General features: G+C 38.0%; 2 protein-coding genes across 4 annotated transcripts; both read right to left on the bottom strand.

Annotated features, from left to right (window-relative positions):
* Positions 1 to 1,664: 1,664 nt before the first annotated feature.
* Positions 1,665 to 9,023, bottom strand: LOC107574081 (heterogeneous nuclear ribonucleoprotein C-like). 3 transcript variants are annotated; one of them, XM_016260549.1, is made up of 9 exons: positions 8,946 to 9,023; positions 7,112 to 7,146; positions 5,700 to 5,744; positions 3,856 to 4,121; positions 3,271 to 3,343; positions 3,117 to 3,167; positions 2,803 to 2,963; positions 1,906 to 2,019; positions 1,665 to 1,827 (listed from the first exon to the last, which is right to left on the bottom strand). In XM_016260549.1, exons 3-9 carry the CDS (start codon positions 5,702 to 5,704, stop codon positions 1,670 to 1,672), a joined length of 828 nt encoding a protein of 275 aa, XP_016116035.1. In that variant the 5' UTR covers positions 5,705 to 5,744; positions 7,112 to 7,146; positions 8,946 to 9,023; the 3' UTR covers positions 1,665 to 1,669. The 3 variants fall into 3 exon arrangements, with proteins under 3 accessions (XP_016116035.1, XP_016116038.1, XP_016116037.1); XM_016260552.1 differs by having other exon boundaries at positions 3,117 to 3,164; XM_016260551.1 differs by lacking the exon at positions 7,112 to 7,146.
* Positions 9,024 to 9,769: 746 nt separating this feature from the next.
* LOC107574079 (FH1/FH2 domain-containing protein 1-like) lies at positions 9,770 to 16,347 on the bottom strand. Its single transcript, XM_016260547.1, has 6 exons — positions 14,830 to 16,347; positions 13,942 to 14,082; positions 13,588 to 13,770; positions 10,900 to 11,019; positions 10,661 to 10,822; positions 9,770 to 9,997 (listed from the first exon to the last, which is right to left on the bottom strand). The coding sequence occupies exons 1-6, from the start codon at positions 15,268 to 15,270 to the stop codon at positions 9,770 to 9,772; spliced, it is 1,275 nt and encodes a 424-aa protein (XP_016116033.1). The 5' UTR covers positions 15,271 to 16,347.
* Between the last annotated feature and the right edge of the window lie 980 nt (positions 16,348 to 17,327).

Here is a 17,327-nt window from a genome sequence, read left to right as displayed (position 1 = left end):
TATAAGAGGTATACCAAAGGTTGTGCAAAAGCAAATTCACTTAAATGACCTGCCATCAGATGTTATTCTGTCCATGGCCTCAGATCATGAAACTCATTTGATGAAATTTGAAGAAAAAAAAAAAGTAAAACAAGCAGACGAAACAACTAATGAAACTGAACGTTTACATGAACACATAGGGCCGGGTGACATGGCCAATAATATTATCACAATATTTTTTCCATATCATATGATATCGATATTTATCACGATATTCCTGTACTGTTAATGGGGAAGGAAATACTTTCCACATGTTTGTAAGACCTTGAGAATAAATGTAAACATAACTTTGTTCAAATTGAACTCCTTTAATTTAGGGCCCTGTTGTGAAATCCATTTTATTTTCCCCTTAATTACTCCATTTTATTTTCTCAGGTTTCTATGGAAGCCTGTTTCTGCCACTGAATTAAAAAATAAAAAAGGTAATTGCGAGTTTATATCTCGCAATTCTGACTTTACAACTCGCAATTGCGAGTTTATACTGTATCTCTCAATTCTGTGAAAAAAGTCAGAATTGTGAGATAAAAAGCCGCAATAACTTTTTTTAAATGTTTTATTCAGTCACGGAAATGGGCTTCTGTAGGTTTCTGTTTTATGATTCAGTACAAATTTATCATATAAATAGTGTCTAATGAAATGAATTAATTAATCTTAAAGGTGGGGTAAGTGATTTCTGGTAGCCAATGTTGATATTTCAAATCACCAAAACAAACACGCCCCTACCCCAAAAGGGTCTCGCCCCTATTTTGACAGCTCGGCTCGGCTAATGTCCATCCTCCTGTGCACCGAGCGCCCTCTCCTCCACATCATGAGTAGACACGCCCCTCACTGCTGATTGGCTACAAGTTTGTTTTGGTACTCGGCCCGACTCAGTTTTCTAAAGCTTTTTTGAATAAATACATACCCCACCTTTAAAGCGTTTGATCATTATTTTTTAAATTAATTTACAACAAAACATCGCATTTTTATTATCAAGCAAGACGATGCAGAACTCTATAAATTCATGAAAAATAAATTTGTTGTATAATCCTTAAAATAATATTATTACTTTGATAATTATATATTTTATGCAATAGTTATACATTTCTGTCATAATTTCTTCAAGTTAAACCAGACAAGCGATGGGTGAATACGAGCGAGTCAATGATTACGTGATTTCTGATGCTGTTGTTCCTCCTTCACTCACCTCCTCTTCCTCCAGCAGGTCTCCCTCGTCCTCGTCCTCGTAGTCGTTCATTTCCGTGCTCTCGCGCTCTTTCTTCCCGCTGGAGTGCTGCGGTGAGGCTTCATCTGGTTTAGAGCTCTTCTCCTCTGTGCAGAAACATGAGGGGAGAGTGATCAGAAATGACTAGTGTTGCTGCGTTTGGTCGGTAGTGTTATGGCCTGTACCGGATTTCTTGCTGCGGTCTCTCTCCATGCGCTCCAGGCTCTCCAGCAGATAGTCCACTTTGTGTTTAATCTGAGTCAGTTCTTTCTTAATGGTTTGCAGATCGTCAGCTCTCACTGAACACACAGGGATATGAATGGTGGTTACTAAACATCTGAGACATCTCGAGTCATCCAAATGTACACTACTCTTTAAAAGTTTGCTGTAACCCAAAGCGATGGGTGAATACGAGCGAGTCAATGATTACGTGATTTCTGACGCTGTTGTTCCTCCTTCACTCACCTCCTCTTCCTCCAGCAGGTCTCCCTCGTCCTCGTAGTCGTTCATTTCCGTGCTCTCGCGCTCTTTCTTCCCGCTGGAGTGCTGCGGTGAGGCTTCATCTGGTTTAGAGCTCTTCGCCTCTGTGCAGAAACATGAGGGGAGAGTGATCAGAAATGACTAGTGTTGCTGCGTTTGGTCGGTAGTGTTATGGCCTGTACCGGATTTCTTGCTGTGGTCTCTCTCCATGCGCTCCAGGCTCTCCAGCAGATAGTCCACTTTGTGTTTAATCTGAGTCAGTTCTTTCTTAATGGTTTGCAGATCGTCAGCTCTCACTGAACACACACAGGGATATGAATGGTGGTTACTAAACATCTGAGACATCTCGAGTCATCCAAATGTACACTACTCTTTAAAAGTTTGCTGGTGAGATTTTGTAATGTCTCTGAATGAAGTCTCTTTTGCTCACCAAGGCTGCATTCATTTGATCAAAAATGCATTAAAAACAGTAATATTGTGAAACATTATTAGAACGTAAAATAACTGTTTTCTATCTGAATATACATTAAACTGTAATTGATTCCTGTGATCCGCAGCTGAATTTTCAGCATCCTTACTTCAGTCTTCAGTGTCACATGATCCTTCAGAAATCATTCTAATATGCTGCTGATTTGCAGTATTGAAAAAAAGTTTGGGTAAGATTTTTTTTTTTTAAAGAAATTAATACTTTTATTCAACAAGGATGCATTTACTAGTTTAAAAGAGACAGTAAAGACATTTATAATGATACAAAACATTACTTTTTCAAATAAATGCTGCTCTTTTGAACTTTGTTCTATTTTAAATAAAATACATTTCAAAATTAATTCACATAGAATACAGCTATTTTAAATGGTAATAATATTGTACAATAATACCGCTTTTACTGTATTTTTGTTCAAATAAATGCAGGCCGATGAGCCTATATATATATATATTATAATATATAATATATATTAAGATACTAAAAACATTTTAAGTAATGAACATAGAAAATACATTTATATGAGAATTAAAAAAAAAGAAAAAAAAAATTGGATATATAAAATGGAGAATATAGCAGGAAAGAAGTGTCTCACTGGTGCGGGACGTGCGCTGGCTGCTCTTGGAGGAGAAGCTGGTTTTGGTCCTGCGGCTGCTGCCGGCGCTCACGCTCACTCGCGCCCGTTTGGAGGGAATCACCGCCCGCGAGAGAGGAGGAGGAGGAGGAGGGGGTACACGCGACGGGTACGAGTACATCCTGAAAACACACGCTCAGATTACCACACACCTTCCTGGAATCATGCAATCCCAGTTCAGACAGACACTCAAAGCCTTTCATGAATAATAATAATAATAATAATAAAAGCTCTCTGCAAAGCGTTTGATCAGTGAATCTGTAAGGAGAGCTCACCTGTCATAGTAATCTCTCTGAAAGTCATAGTCCAGATCAAATGAAGAACTGCTGGAGGAGAAAACAATTCAATGATTAACATGTGGAAGTATTTTAAAAGTATTTTTACCCCTAAAAATAAATAACAATAGAATGAAAAATATAAAACGCAAACCTATACATATCTCCCGCAGAGCGTTTGATAATCTTTGAACGATGAGGTTTTGGCTCACCAGCCAGATTAATATCTAAAAAATGCAGAAAGATTGCACATACACACAAACAATTTACATTGTGGCCTAGTGGTCACGAGACAAGTCACTCTGGATAAAAGCATCTGCTAAATCAATGCAAAATGTAACCACAAAAAAAGGTGATTGTATACGTAAGCAGGGAGAAATTTAACAGACATCTAAAACATAAAACAATTCTTATTTGAACTATTACACTGGAGCAAACAGATCCGTTCAAATAACTTTGGAATGGCCATATTTACAACATTAGGACACAAAACAGCAACACAACGTCAAAAATTTCAATTTGCTTAGAGTTCAGAATTTGGTCAAATTAAAGAAATCATGTGGAAATTTCTTGATCCCATTTCCCCTCTACATTATCCAAATCTGGGTAAATATTACAAAAACATAGCCAGGGCTTTAAGATTGTAGTGTCCTCGGGTAACAAAAGGTAAGAAATGAACCTGAGATCTACAATGACCTGCATCAAAGAGATCTTCACAGTGCGACGTTACTCTACTTACCGAGCACCTGTCCGACGATCATCCTCCCATCTTCACCCCCGACTGCCGCTCTGGCGTTCCTCTCGTTGGCATACTGGACGAACGCGAAGCCTTTGTGCACGGAGCAGCCCACGATCTTCCCGTACTTACTGAAGATGGCCTCCACATCGGCCTTGGTCACCAGCATGGTGTTAAGGTTCCCGATGAAGACCCGGGAGTTCAGCGAACGCAGATCCGTCTTGTTGGTGACGTTGCTGGCCATCAGGCTGCTGGTTGTGGGGGAATGACTGGGTAAAAAGAGAGGAATAAAGGGGGTGCAGAAGATTGACAGAGACAGGAAGGACAAATGAGAAATTAGCATGTCTATAACAACATTACTAGCCTCGATAGCTACCCTTCCATCCAAAGTGCGAAGTTAACTTGTGAAAAATTGGAATTTTGCACAAACCAATTGAAACTGAAGCACCGTTTCCATTCCATGTGTTCAAAAGAACAAAAACATCACTTTCTGGGAAATCTGCACAACTTATCAGTGCTAAAAATGGAAGTTACTGCAAATGCAACAGACGAAATGCAATAGCAACCGCCGCCATGAAATCTTGGCTTGATGTTTGGGAACACAACCATTTCAGTTCTGGGAGGTAAATGTACCAAACCAAATCATTTTGATTACGGACTTTGGCTCAGGCATTTCAGAATTACTAAAACAATATTTTAGATTATGTGCAACACGATTGGTCTGCTAGCTAGTCCAGTTATCCAATCACGTGATCAGTTTTTGTTTCTATAGGCGTTTGCATGTATGTCTTCCAATTGGATTAAAAACTTTTCTTTTTTTGTGCATTTTAAGGTTGTATGCACATGCAATTTTTTTGTGATATCTAAATTTGCATACAAATATGTGGATGGAAACATAGCTAGTGAGAATGGATTACAAAAAAAATGTAGACATCTTCTTTAGATTAGAAATCTGAAGTCAACATGAAACAGTATCCGCAACACATTTTACTTTCATAATGACATGTTTCTGGTCTTATTGTAAGTGATTCAACACATCTATTACTTTAAAATAAATAAGGCCAATTTTGGTTTCATGTTGACTTTCTCACTTTAAAATAGAACCACAAGAATATCAATACATAAATATTTTCCATTAGTCTATTCTTTTGAACATTACCACAGTGCAAGACATTTGGGGGAAGAACAAACATTTCAAGATATATACAGTTTGTAACCATCAAGATAAAGTATACATTAGTTTCATAAGGTATATCACCTAGTATATTTAAAATAAGAGCCACAGCAGTCATATATGAAGCTTCCCTGTGCTATAATGTGCATAGATATACAATTAAAATCAGAAGATTCACATATCAACTAGACTGGCGTTTATGTTGTAGTTTTAAGCAGTTTGTCGGTCAAATGTGTCACAGGGGATGAAGTATATATCTGTATGAACCAGGGCTGGGCAGGTAATGTCGTAATGTATGGCCAGCTGAGATTTCACACATGCAAACTAAAATGCGGAAGTGAAACTAACTGCCTGCTGCAGTCAAGCTTAAATACAGAGGCATTATAATATTGCTTTGCTTCGTTTATGGGTTTGACAGAGTAAAATGGGGGGAAATGCACTAAACAGTGAATTTACTGAGGAAAATGGATCTGGTTGTGTGTGTGGATCGCTTTCGGTGCTTACTACGTGTTTGAGGGGTAAACTGGTATGTTTGAGTTGGACTGGGCAGTGTTTTGGTGGTATTTTTGGATGCTTTTGGGACACACGGCCTACAAGACCCCCACATAACGTGCACATTGAGTTATTTAAGTGTGCTAAAGGGGATGTTGGGGGTTGAATAGTCAGAACTCACTCCATTCTGTCTGTAATTCAGGTCGAGTCGTCTGCCTGCCTGATTCTGTTGGAGAGAAGAGGGTTGTTATTGGACACCATTGAGCTGCTGCTCAGCAGTGCATTGTGGGTGAAGGTCATACTGTGTGGGTGGGTGCTGTAACCCACCGCACTTTCCCACCAATCTCAACACTTTCCCAAGGTCAAACAAGCAGTCTAGTGTTTGGATGCTGCCACCCAGTGGTTCATATACACAAGCAAAGAAAATTAAATCCAGACAGATATCCCAAGTGAAACAGAACAGCCATGTCACCATAACGTTTTAAACATGCTCAATGTCACATAATCCCTAACTAAAACCCTTTAATTTAAGGGAAAATTTTCAGCATCAAATAGAGACACGTTTCAGTCATGTGACAATCAAATCCTACGCTAATGGAAAAAAAGACCTTTCACACCACCGTCAAGAGAGATTAAAAAGGTCTATTTAAAGAAGCTCTCTGCACAGCTTAAGACACACCATTAAGTCTGTATTATATCTGAACAAAAAGATGAATATCAGTGTGTTTGTAGGAAATTTCAGCTTTATATGGATGAAAGCAGGTGAAGCCGTCATGACGGGCCAATTATAGAGCGAGTCAGAGGTCAATGCAAATTAAAATATCCAAATCTCCTCAGGCACTATGATAGATAGCAGGACAAAAAACACAAATTAAAGGTAAATTAGGCCCTGTACGTTTCTATAATTGGTCAAAGTTGCACAATAACAGCTACCTTTGCTTCGGCAATTTAAGGATTAGTCAAGACTTTTAACTTTTTTTTTTTTTATTTCATTATCAGCATTACACAAAGTCAAAAGCAAATTATGTTACACTTACCCTTGTTCTCACCCCTGCCAATTGAAGATTCAATAGTGTAAACATTGATAATTGAGAATCTTAATGATAGTTCATGGGAAATCAATGAGTTGTAAATGTGAAATTTAGATGTGTGTCCTTGAAATTATCAACAACAATCTATCATGGCAAGACTTGTCTCATCTTGCACTCATCTAGAACACAACTGCACTGGGAAAAACAGAAATACGTTTAAATTAGAAGTAATAAAGCACTAGTACACAAAGTTAGAATTGTCCTCTATAGTGCACTACCATTAATCCAAAAATTAGGCTAGACCTCATTGTCAAAGGTTTGGATTCTCTCTAGGAGTGGTTTAGCAAACTCTAGCATTTGGTTTAGGCCTGTTTGCTGAACTATGAAATGTCTTTAAAAAATCCACAAGTCTACAGACTATTTAGAACGTATTTACTCTAGGGCATTTTTAAAGGTAATGGAAGAAGGTAAAGGCTACAGACCGCAAACAGGAGTCTAGTCTGCATAACACACTTTTCAGGAAGATTGGCGGAAGTGGAGAATAAAAGAAAAACCAACTTACGGATTGACGTGGTTCAAAAAAAGCTGCCTCAAAAACTACAAAAAAGCAAAATGAATAAAATCAGAAAGGAACATTTTTAGCTTTCTAAAGCAGGGAAAATGTTTTTTTTTTTTTTACAACCAAATGCTTTAGGGTCGACAGACCTGAGATCAACATTATATTAGTAATCTTTGGGAAAATTTAGATTTGGTTTGACAAATTTGGTGCAAAATGTGGACTTAAGAATAGAAATGTGACCTCCATGATTTTAGAGCAAAATGTGCATGTTGTAAAGGCATCAACGTTAGCATGCAGTGTTTAGTCTAGACCAGGGTTTCCCAAAGTGCGAGTCGAATATTCTGCAACAAAACAGAGCAATGCAATGCAACAGCACTGGATCACTCCCATTTCATTACGCTTCACTGTTCACACCATAAAATGGGAATTATCATCCAGTCACATTTCAACACTTGCTTATGGTGTAAAAAAGCCGAGAAACTGACTCAATTACAATATATACACAATTATTTATATATGTTCCAACCTTGTCTTCTACAACCAAATGCTTGGTAAAGAAATGGTCAAATGAATCATAAAACTTAGAATTACTAAAAGTGGTGGATAGGTTGGTTATACCCAATATATTGGCGTGTGTATGATTCAAATGTTTGGGAACCCGTGATCTACACATATTACAGCTAAAAACAAACCAGACTTGGAATATGATATTGATGTGTGCCTAGTGGGGAACTGTGAGGGGGACATGATTTGGTGCATTTCACATAGTCATACAATATACACATTTACTGAAGACAAGATAAGAAATACTTGTACATTCTACATCAAGCATAGAAAGAAGACAGAGCAAAATTAAACCACTTTCTAATGTAAAGTTGCATTGCACATATTGTTCAAGTCTTAAATGAATTAGTCCGTGTGGGTGAGGAGGGTGAGGAGGGGGGGGAATACACACAAATATGATGCAATTTTGAACACATACAGCATGAGGCAGTGGAGCACTGGAGCGAAGGCAGTAATACTTTCTTTGGCCCACTGGGCCTTCTTCAAACATTTATTTAATATTAATGCAACCAGCTCAATTCAACATCCTTGATGTACTTTTAATGGAAAGATTGACCGTTTACATGATTTTGCACAGACCCGGGGTGCAAATGTAAAAAGTGTTAAGTAGTCCATGCATTGATATAGATTACAGCATGAGACGGAAAACGTGTTTTCTCAGTCCATTAAAAGTGCAGAAAACAATGCAAAACCTGCAAAAACGTCCCCTGAAGAAAAAAAAAACGACTGGAACCCAACGACCCTTAAAAATAAGAGCAAAAATAATGTGCAAATAATCGTACTAAAAAAGGACAAGCTCACTCCAAATGTATACAGACTAATAAAAATAGTCTACTCATGTTGAGAAAATCAGTGTCATGTTAAAAATGGACTTAAAACGCGTTTTTATTCTGAATCCTGGACATGGAGGGAAAAACGACCCCATCTTGAAAACACAACCACCGGTCCATATGAGCCATCTCCTCCACATTACCTTCAAAAATCAAACAAACCAGCTGCTCTAGCAGCAGTCCTGCAAAAATGGGGTGAAAAATAACTCCTACTTTGAAAAGTTAAAATAAAAATTGTGCGGTCCTCTCAAAGCATGTTTTTTTTTTTTTTCTTTCTTTTTTTGTCACTGCTCTACCACCACAAAATGTACGCCACCAAAGCCAAGCAGAAAATGACCAGAAAAATGCATTAAAAATAAAAAACACCAAAAACAAAAAAATTCTCCAAAGATCAGTAAAAAAAAAAAAAGCGAGACAAAAATCTCTCGAATCAAAATACTCACCGGGAGTTTAAGACTAAAAATGATTAAAACTCGGTGCTGTACTGTTTAGTGGATACAGTCCGTACCAGCTCGCTCAGCAGTGTCTTTGACATTTACAGTTGCTTTTCAGTGACCTTCAGAGGCCCAGATGGACCTGCATTGTCAGAAAAATGATGAGGAATGGATTTGAACACTAAGCTTTACACTTATTGGTTACTGCAAGCATGATCAGATGAAATCATATTAAAACAATTAATTAACTATACCAATCAAGAGTTTTGACAAGCTTGATTGAATTTATGTTTTATGACCTTAAAAAATAGTTTGATATAAAATGTACCTAAATGCTTGAAATTGGTTTTGTAGACAATATAACACTTAAAATGCATCCCAGGATGAATCTCATGAATTTATGTTTGAGATATATATATATATATATTTTTTTTTTGTGTGTGTGTGTCAAATGGTTTTTACAAACAGATCAAATGTTTTTTTATTTTTTTGAAAAGGGACAATGCACAATTTTAACAAATATTTCCATTTCATGCATTGTACCGAATTTAGCCAATGGCTAATTTTCATCCGCAGTCCCTTGGCAGGTAATGACTAACATAAAACATAAAAACAACAAACGCATGCAGTAAAACATACATATACATACATACACATAATATACAATAAATATAACGTCCAGTTAAACCACAGCCATGTTTACAGAGTTGAGTTGATTTTAAATAAGATTTTAGTTTAAATTGAAAAAGACCAATAGATATTTTGCATCTGAATCTCAGCATGTGCTTCAGTGCAAATGTGTGTTGGCGTTTAGTTGTGGTAACTAACTGGTTTTACCTGTTGATGACCCTGCGGTGAACGGCTCGTAGCACCTTCAACCTCTCCTCACAGTCTTTCAGAAACTGCGTGAGCCGCTGATGGAGCGCTGCCTCTTCTCCGCCTTCCTCTTTTCTTCCTCCACCTTTCTTTCCATCTTTCTCAAGTAGTCGGAGTTGATCCCAGGATGCTTTGCAAAGCGATTGAAGCTGCGAGAGATTCAGCTGCACTTGTGTGTAGTCGCACTAGCCACCAGCGTGTGATTGTTTATCAGAGACAGGAAAAGTGGGATAAAGACAGTCACTGAGAAACATATTCAAAACAAATATAAATTAACTGGATATCAGCCAAACATCTGGATTAACTTACAAAACGTCTATGCAGTTTTACCAGTCAAAGCTCTTGTCCTCATTTAATATTTGACTATTTTCCATTATTTAGAATTATAAAAAAACAATCAAATATAAACAGAAAATAATAAAGTAATCAAATTTGAGCTTCTGTTTTGTCTAGATAGCTATGGATTTAGCTCTATTCACTCTGAACGCTCTCTCAACAAACTTCATGAGTTAAATACCTCGTAAAGACTTCTAGTTTATTTAGTATTGGACATAGCTGGAAAATGACTCGCTGTTGAGGCCATATTCAGTGCATCGTGCACAATATGCTACAAAACATAGCAACATACCTTGCTGGCTTTTGTGACAGCAGTGATGTCGGAGTACAGATCAGAGGATTGTGGGTAAAGCTGGAGCAATAGCATACAAACGTGATGAAGAAGAGGCTGCCGGCCTTGTGTGTCTCTCACCTGAGAGAGTGTGCCCAGGTAACTCAACTCAAACCCCCTCGCCTGTGCAAAACACACATCATCATGCAATGGGCGGGAGCTACAAAACATAGCAACATACCTTGCTGGCTTTTGTGACAGCAGTGATGTCGGAATACAGATCGGAGGATTGTGGGTAAAGCTGGAGCAATAGCACACAAACGTGATGAAGAAGAGGCTGCCGGCCTTGTGTGTCTCTCACCTGAGAGAGTGTGCCCAGGTAACTCAACTCAAACCCCCTCGCCTGTGCAAAACACACATCATCATGCAATGGGCGGGACAGTTATGATTGTGAACACATTTTTATACAGTCATTCTCACCATACAGCCGTTCAGAAAGTTGCCGACGGCCAGCACAGTCGCAAGTATGCAGCGGAATGTCTGATTGGCCGCTAGCTGCTCCATGGCAAGCTTCAGATGGTAGAGTGGCTCTGCGATTTCCTGTTTACACACACACACACACACACACACACACGGAACAAAGATGCACAAAAACAAACACTACAAATAACCAGTGTTGGGGAAAGTTACTTTTAAAAGTAATGCATTACAATGTTGCGTTACTCCATAAAAAAGTAATCTAATTACGCTACTTAGTTACTTTTTATGGAAAGTAATACGTTTCGTTACTTTTGCATTACTTTTTAAATCTGGACAGGGCTTGCTTGTTTGTTTTTAAAATAAAATAAAAATATTTTTGGCAAATATATAAAAGCCTTTTCACACCAAAAGTGAAATGAATAAGCCTCAGGCTGAAGGGAAAGTAAATGTATCTAGCTGCTCCATGGCAAGCTTCAGATGGTAGAGTGGCTCTGCGATTTCCTGTTTACACACACACACACACACACACACACACGGAACAAAGATGCACAAAAACAAACACTACAAATAACCAGTGTTGGGGAAAGTTACTTTTAAAAGTAATGCATTACAATGTTGCATTACTCCATAAAAAAGTAATCTAATTACGCTACTTAGTTACTTTTTATGGAAAGTAATACGTTTCGTTACTTTTGCATTACTTTTTAAATCTGGACAGGGCTTGCTTGTTTGTTTTTAAAATAAAATAAAAATATTTTTGGCAAATATATAAAAGCCTTTTCACACCAAAAGTGAAATGAATAAGCCTCAGGCTGAAGGGAAAGTAAATGTATGTCCGTACAGTAAAATGCAGAAGAAGATTTCAACACACTTCAGCAATAATAAAAGACACACAAATGTTTGTCTAGAGTAATTTTGGCTTATGGTTGAACGGGATCATCAAAGACATTGGTTAATAGAATGGGATTAAATACATAAAGGATATTTGTGTTGTTTAACATTTAATTATTGCAGGTTTGCGTCATATTCTGAGTTGCATTATTTCTATTCATTTTGAGGAATACTGAATCTGTGTTTTTTTTGTGTGTGAGTGAGATGAATTGATGCATATTCATATTTATTTTAGAACTACAGTAATATCTTCTGATTTCTCTCGACATGTGGACAGGAGAGCTGTCAATCAATAAATTGGATTATTTGAAAAAGTAACTCAGATATTCTCTTGTAAATTAAAAAGTAATGCGTTACTTTACTAGTTACTTGAAAAAAGTAATCAGATTACGTAACTCACGTTACCCCCAACACTGCAAATAACCAGACATGACAGAAAACATGAGCATAAAGTCCTGCGATAAACCTAACGGAAACATGAATGAGATGATATGAATTCATACCAATTAGCCACAGTAAAAATTTGTGCTGGATTTACTTTAAAACAATTATCTTTCAGAAATTGCTAGTCAATTTCAAGAAACGTTAAGTAACATTGAATTCATTGTAACATTTTTAAGCAGAAAGACTGGTGTAGTATTTTCTTGTAAAATGTACTCTGAAAAACTTAAAAATCGCCAAAACATGAAATAGTTACAAGTGTGTTGGATAGTTAATAGTAAATAATTTTGAAGTTGAGAATATTTTTTTTTCCACCTGAAAACAAACCATGATTTTCGAGACTAGGGGTACGTTTACTTGACAACAATGTACAAAAAAACGGAAAAGTTTTATTTTGCGTTTTTGAAAGGTTTCGCGTACAGACAACAGTGTTGTCAAAACAATCCCCATTCACACAGATCTGCGAAAACGACTAAAAATGCTGTATTATGCATGCCAGTACGGTGACGCATTGCTGCCACACACATATTATTGTTTCCACTCAATTATGTCGTAATATCGAGAGCTTATGTCGTTTTTACGACATCTTTTCTCATAATAGCGAGATGTTATGTCATTAAAACTACATAATTATCTTGTTAAAACGTAATTTTCTTGTTAAAATGACAGACATATTTTTCTTGTTAAAACGACATCTTTTCTCGTAATAGCGAGATGTTATGTCATTAAAACTACATAATTATCTCGTTAAAACGACAGACATATTTTTCTCGTTAAAACTACATTTTTTCTCGTTAAAACAACATAATTATCTTGTAAAAAAAACGTAATATTTTTCTCGTTAAAACAACATCTTTTCTCGTAATAACGAAATGTTTTCTCGTTAAAATTACATATTTTTCTCGCTAAAGTTACAGATTTTTTTCTCGTAATAACGACATGTCATAAAAATGATATGTTGTTTCCTGTTATAGAAGATATGGTTACATTATGTGAGCGGGCTAAGCGATTGCCCGCGCTGCTGTCGCCAAAGTCCGGCGATAAACGAGGATCTGCACGCTGCTGAAGTGGATAATAGAAATACACTGTTTTAAATGTATTTTAATGTTATTGTTTTTGTTGTAGCAGCATGTTTATTAGGATTAATCTACAATCTGTAAAATGCTATCCAATAATTGCACTCTGGTCTTGGAATAGTTCTTTATTTGAATGATTTGATGCCACCAAGTTTGCATTTCCGTTTGTTACTATACGGTTATACAAATTGCTGTAAAAGTTTCAGGTCAGTTTCAGCACTGCCGTGAGTTTGCACTGACAAACACTCTAACTGTAAGAAATGTAAGTCCTCTCTCTCACTCTCTCCAGTGTGTCATGGTCCAGAGTGAAGGCCCAGAGCTGCAGTCTGGTGCTCAGATGAGGAACGTTCCCCAGGGTCAGGAGACATTGCTCTGCGGGGCCCAGAGGGGACCGCGGGGCCTGAGCTTTTGCCTCCTTTATCAGATTCAGCTCGTCTTCAGTGGGAACCAACATCTGCAACCTCTGAACCACAGGAAAGAGGAACATGTCAATGAACTCTCATGCTTTCATAGCAGACTGCCTCATGTCACTGTTGCTGTAATCTGTCATGTGCATTAGTGAAGAGTTTTAGTCATGCGTGTAGATCTTAAACTCATGTTGACTTTAAAGTGAACAGCGCTGTAGGGAACACACCTGGATGTCTTCTCTGTCTAGTACAGTGTAGTCCATGCTGTATATTGCAGGAGGAAGCAGGTGAACCAGTGGCAGACTGCTCAGAGCTATAGTAATGATGTTACTGCGCTTCACACACAAAACAGACACGCACGGCTGCTTCTGCGGCACAGAAGAACAGAGAAAGAGATGTGGAGCACAAATGCTGAAAACTTTAATACTTGTTAGAGGTAAATATCCACCTCATCCAGCATTCTTTTGTTTAGTGTTTTATAAGGTATACTATATTGTGGAAGCCCATGTCCACCACATAAGAAAAAATAAAATCATGCTTTGGTAAGTTATACTATAATTATGACTTTAAAAGTCAAAATTATTACATGAAAAGTCAAAATTATGACAAACTAGTGTCATAATTATTTGAAGTCATAATTTCAACTTTTTATATCATAATCATGACTAGTGTCATAATGTCAACTTTTAATTTAGACTTTTATCTCATATTACCGTTGTGCAAACCCGTTAGACTGTTTAGATCAAATGAGTGATTCATTAGCGAATCAAAAAAACAAAACTGGTGGGCTGGTTTTAGCTGGTCTTCCAGCTTGGTCATAGCTGGTCAGCAGACTGATTTTAGAGGGGTTCGGCCACTTTTTTAGTTGGTCAGGCTGGGAGACCAGCTAAAACCAGCTACTTCCAGCTTAAACCAGCTAAGACCAGCCAACCAGCTCAGGTTTTAGCAGTATTTTTTTTTCTGATTCTGAACAACTGATAAAAACACACATACTTAATTGCTGAAATAGTATCAGTGAAAATTATTCTCAGGCCAATATATGGTAATCTTCACTGACACATAAATATTTGTCAGTAATTATGGTTGCCTATGCACATTAAACATTGAAGGCTTACCTGTCGTCCCCCTGTCAGACTGCAGAGGGCGCTGTTGTTGCTGCTTTTGCTCTCAAACAGGTATTCCAGTCTATTGGTATCCAGTTGAACTGGCTCCAGACCGGCCCAGATCGACTGAAGCCCGAAGCGGCCCACTCTCGGCAAAGGCTGAAGACTCAACAGCGCGCTCCAGTGGAGCCTCAGAGTACGACAGCCTGACAGCCGCGGCGACTCGCTGGCTACAGGTGGGGGCGGAGCCGAAGGGGGAGGGGGTGGAGGGACGGGTGAGGTTGGAATCTGATTGGCCGAAGTATGGGAGGAGACTTCTTCAGCGCTGTCCAACTCAAGATCCTCATCATCCCATAAGTCGGAGAAGTCAAGAGCGTTGAGGCGGAGCAGAGGGGCGTGTCTTACGTGGGAAGTCCAGGAGGTGTCTAGAACAGAAGATTTGGCTTGTTTCATTGGATATTCTTGGTGATTTACTTTCGAAGCACTTGATCAAAGTGTTGTGCAGAATGACGCCTACGTGGTTCTTCTCCAAAAAAACACAATGACCAAATATCCAGTCTCAGATCGTTCAATAAAAACGATCAGTGTCCATTCATAGTTGCATCATGAACATGCAACCCCTCTTGCTGTTGGAAGATTTCAAGAAATGACTAAACATGAAGAACCATATGTCTCCATGAATTCGAGAAAATCGGCTAAAGATGATCCATCAAGAACGTGCAGGAGGACATGCAGCGGTGTTTCAGACGATGCAGCTCCTCTGAGAATCTCCACTGTAGCTTTAGGTGTCAAATTCAGTCGACTTTGCGCTTGCATCAACATCTGTCTGACGGCTCACATTAAAGAGCACCAATGCATGTCAGACGGTTTCTCACGCTCGGTTGAGGTTTGCATTCTTCAGGTTTGATGCTGCAGGATTTCAGAAGCTCTCCGGTGAAGTTGTTGCGTTTTGGGATTCTACAAGAGGTCAAATGCTATTGAATGCTTTCAGTGACCAGTATTTGTGAGAGAGACACTCCGTCTGCGTCCCAGACTTTGTGAGGGGTCGTATAGACAGAAAAGAGTGCGTTTGTTTGAGTGTTTATTTGAGTTGCGCCCTTTCCCTTAATTTCCTTATCTCTCCAGCATCTCCTGTTTATATCGCTGCTTCTGTACACACAGCTTCATGATCTCTCTGTCTCCACCCTTTCGCTCTCTTTCAGTCTCTCCCGTGCTCTCAGTTTTCCCTAATGACGTGCCTCTTTATTCCTTTGAGAGTCGGTCCATTCTGGGACTGGGATTGCATTTTGATCATAAAATCGTCAATCATCACTATTACTGCCGCTCATGCATGATTGTTAGGGATCTAAACAACCCTCAGCATTATTAGTTTGAATGATTCTTCAACTCATGTGTCTTGTGCTGGTACTTCACCAAGTGATCAGATGCATGCGCCATTTTCATCTCCTGGACAATAAAACAGGTGAAACAATCCCACAGATGCACACTGAAGGTTGCTTGCTATCTTAAAGTCAGCTAAATAAACTAAAAGCACTGAAGAGCTCAATTCAAGTTGCTTTTAGAACTGAACTGCCTGGTTGTGTGAAACTAATGCAGAGCAATTTTCCAGTTCAGCTCCTGTGAACACATCCATAAGTCTTTGCAGTTTGATTGCATGGCTTTTTGAGACAAACTCTCTTTTATACGGCTGTTGGTGAAGTAGATGCAAGGACTTGCCAGCACTTAGCAACCATTTGGATTGATGTTTATAGAGAAAATGCAGAGTTTTTATCTACAACCATTTCTTTACTTTACTGCAGTAAAGCACAGATACAGATATAGACATATATTAGAGAATGTTTGCTGAATTTTTTTTTTTTCTAAAGCAAAACATATATATTTTTTAACATCAGTGTTTTTATTGTTAAAACTATTAATCAATAATTTTAGTTCATTAAAATAAATCTTAAACAAAACAAAACAAAATAAAACATCAATATTAGATGAAAAACTTATACTTAAAGAATGTCATTAAAATTAGAAGTACTAAAATTAAATATTTAAATATTTAAAAAATGACATGAATACTGAACACATAAATATTAATAATTACTATAACAGTTTATAAATAATACGAAAATGTCACTGAATGGCACAATGGAGCCTTTCTGGGGATTCTCTGTTATTTTACAATCAGTGGGATGTTAAACAAATTACGTCTCATGTGGCTCTGTCTCCAAAAGCTGCTTATGTTTGTTTGTAGAGCTGGGGGAAGTGATTGGTATCACAGGGCTGGATGTTGTCCATAATAGTGTTTAATGATGTTTAATTAGCTCGAGAGGGCAATCCCAGACTTCAGTCAGATGGGACTGACCGCTGATTAGAATCAGTGAGACGTTATTCATTATGATGTGAAGGAGATATGAGTCAGAACTCCAGCAGAGCTACGTGTGTCCTTCAGCTGCTAGACTTAAATATGTCTTTCATTTTTCTCTCTCTTTTTTCTATTTATTAGAGTCCTACTGATTCTC

The sequence above is a fragment of the Sinocyclocheilus grahami genome, unplaced genomic scaffold (genome assembly GCF_001515645.1).
Source record: "Sinocyclocheilus grahami isolate Dianchi unplaced genomic scaffold, SAMN03320097.WGS_v1.1 scaffold2110.1, whole genome shotgun sequence".
Lineage (NCBI taxonomy): Eukaryota > Metazoa > Chordata > Actinopteri > Cypriniformes > Cyprinidae > Sinocyclocheilus > Sinocyclocheilus grahami.
This window is presented reverse-complemented; position numbering and strand designations above follow the sequence as displayed.